Below are 2833 nucleotides of genomic sequence, written 5' to 3'. Positions count from 1 at the left end.
TATCGTGATGCTTTTCATCGCTCTCTTCTATCTGTAGGGAAAGCAATTCTGATGAATAAGCTTTTATTCCATAATTTTATAAATCAAAGATGCGCTTAGGCGGTTTTACTGTAGAAACCGTAGAACGTGTGGATTCTGTGTATCGCACGTATTTCACTAATTGTAAGTATGACTTGACAATACTTTCTACACGCATGCTTTAATATAAATAAACTGTCATATGCCGCCTTGATAGGTACAAACGTATTTACGAAATTCTATTCGAAATATCCGTTATATTTGCAAAGTCAAATCAAATAATACTTCTTGACACTCGCAAAAACACTTGTAAATCTTTCATTATTCTGGCGGAAATAAACAGTGCATAAAGAATTGAAAAAGACAATCAATAGAAGTACATCTTTATCACTTCATTTCAAAAGAATTTGATACTCTCGTATTACTTTTTTGGTATTCTTTCATCTTTTTATATATTTTTCCCGTACTTTTCGTTACTCTTTCTCTTTCTTTTAAGATTGTAGCGTACGTGAATTTTTGTTTCATCCACAAAGGAAATATTTTCTACACTTCCGACCTTTTTTTACATAAAATATAAAATTCTATAGTAATTCTTACTATTATATTTTTCTCATGTTAGCATTATAATACAAGAACCAAAGACACTAAAAACTCTAATTAGAAGTATTGATTGCATTGCAGATTCAAGTTAAAGAGAATTATTGATTATCGTCCTACATTTCATCTCTGTTATAAAATACTTATGTGATAAGATATAATAAGATATAATGTAAATTTATATATATACATATATATATATATATATATATATATATATATATATATGTTTATATATATAATAAATACATATGTACATATATATAATAAATTTATAAACATTATATTCTAATACATAAATATATATATATATATGTACATATATATAATACATTTATTTATATTATAATATATATATGTTTATTGCAACTATGCTTGTTTAAAATATTCTATTTCTACCAATAAATTCGCGTAACACGTTATATTTCTGAATATAAATATGATTGACCTTACGATATACGCAGAAACGTTTCTAAGGATATTATTAGTGTTTTTCAAACAGTCGCAGGATTAATATATATACTCGAGCCACAACTCATTTCCATTCGTACGATGTGAACCAAGAATATTACAAGTTTTATTTATATAACATTATTTTATAATTAACATTATAAAATATAACTCTCTGTACGTCAGTTATATCGTTCTAAACATGATTCCCGAGGCGTTTCCCGAATCATCTATAATACGAAACCCAATCGTAAATTATAATAATTTTTTCAATCCGTACGTCTGTCATGTTTGCAAAATCTCAAAGAGCCTGCAAGAATGTCATTGGTGCCAATTAATCTCATACTGTTGTAAGCAGCACTTGGAATTGCATCTAGAGCAACACAAAGAGTTTTGTCTGGCTGTAATAAGCTTGCGTGACGAACTATACGGTTCCCATGATATAACTCTTGAGGAATGGACTCAATTAAAGAAGACTAATGTGAGAAGAGTTAAGTATAGATTGGGTCGCAATCTGGAACCATATGAAGAGCAAATATTGCTATTTGCAAAATCGTGTCTCAAATGCCGCCGCCAGAATAACCTGAGTATAGTTTGTAAAGCATGTATGTCGGTCAGCATGTGTTATAGGCACATATCGGTGGCACCTGTGCATGGCTGCATGGACCTACGGCTTTGTACAGCACTGGATATCAACAGCATCGGAATAAATGAAATGTTTATACCAAAGCCAGTAGAACTTCTAAATTATTCTTATCCAAGCGACATGAAAGAATATATTCAACAGAGTTTAGGACGTAGTAGAGATTTGAATACTTGGAGCAATGCTGATTTTTTATATACTAATTACTTCTCAAGACCATTGACGTTGTTATTTAACATAACGACGAGAACAGATATATACAAACTGACATCTTCTACAAACTTTACAATTCATGTTATAGCCGGAATCTTTACTGATGAAAATAGTCAGTTGGCTTGGGAATTCTTTATACATCAAATGCTTCCGGATTCATCGTTAACAATTCTAATTATAGGACCTAAAGTAAAAGAACATATTTATAATATAGAGCTTTGTGATACTTGCCTCTCTCAAAACAAAAAACTTTGCTTTATTTATATTTCTACGAAGTATAAACATTATATATGCGCTGAGACATATAAAAACTTGGAACCAAATATAATCATGGGATTTGACATAGATTTTAAGAATGATAAAACGGCTATTGGAGCAGCAATGTGTCTGAGCACACCGTTACTTTTGACCTGCAAATCAGAAAGGAAGGCGCAAGAGACTGTCACGAAAATAAAAGAAAAAATTCGCAAAGAGCCTGTCATTAATGAGAGGAATAAATTCGCATCTTGTAGACCATATAGAGATGCTGAAAGTGATTCTGTGTTCTTTCCTCATCACTATGTAATTATTTATGATAATGAACCTAACAGAAATAAGAAATTAGATGTTTCTAGTAATGACAATCAACCCAGTACTAGTAACCAGTGCTAGTACCAGTAACTTATTTGAAGGATAATTATATCGTTACACTGGTCATATCATGATGCGCCATATACAAGGTAGAAGTCTTTTATAAGTTTATTTTTGTTCTTGATCCTTTTATATTTTCTTTCCTAAGCATACTGTGCACACGTAAAGATCGTAATTACATTGCTTTTCTTTTAATGCTTTCCTTAAAAAAATGTTGGGCGCGTCTTTAATGTCTATTATGTAGTATACTGAATATAATGAATATACTTTCAAAAGTACTTA

General features: G+C 30.5%; 2 protein-coding genes across 9 annotated transcripts in view; one reads left to right on the top strand and one right to left on the bottom strand.

The window, feature by feature from the left end:
- LOC116846861 (four and a half LIM domains protein 2) overlaps nucleotides 1-2833 on the bottom strand; it is a 642247-nt gene that overhangs the window by 215323 nt on the left and 424091 nt on the right. The gene's annotated exons all lie outside the window — the stretch shown is intronic.
- Nucleotides 1-2833, top strand: part of LOC116846868 — a 24622-nt gene that overhangs the window by 3585 nt on the left and 18204 nt on the right. Inside the window, exon 1 of one of the 4 annotated variants that reach the window (XM_032821250.1) lies at nucleotides 1142-2640. The exons of the other annotated variants lie outside the window; for them this stretch is intronic. Coding sequence (XP_032677141.1) covers nucleotides 1268-2572 — 1305 coding nt within the window. The 5' untranslated portion in view covers nucleotides 1142-1267 and the 3' untranslated portion in view covers nucleotides 2573-2640. Of the gene's footprint in view, nucleotides 1-1141; nucleotides 2641-2833 lie in introns of those variants that run through there. 4 annotated transcript variants of the gene reach the window in all.

The sequence above is a fragment of the Odontomachus brunneus genome, unplaced genomic scaffold, assembly GCF_010583005.1.
Source record: "Odontomachus brunneus isolate Ranch 3 - 2012 unplaced genomic scaffold, Obru_v1 Obru_scaffold_071, whole genome shotgun sequence".
NCBI lineage: Eukaryota > Metazoa > Arthropoda > Insecta > Hymenoptera > Formicidae > Odontomachus > Odontomachus brunneus.
The sequence above is the reverse complement of the archived record's forward strand: the minus strand, read 5'-3'. Positions and strand labels throughout refer to the sequence as shown.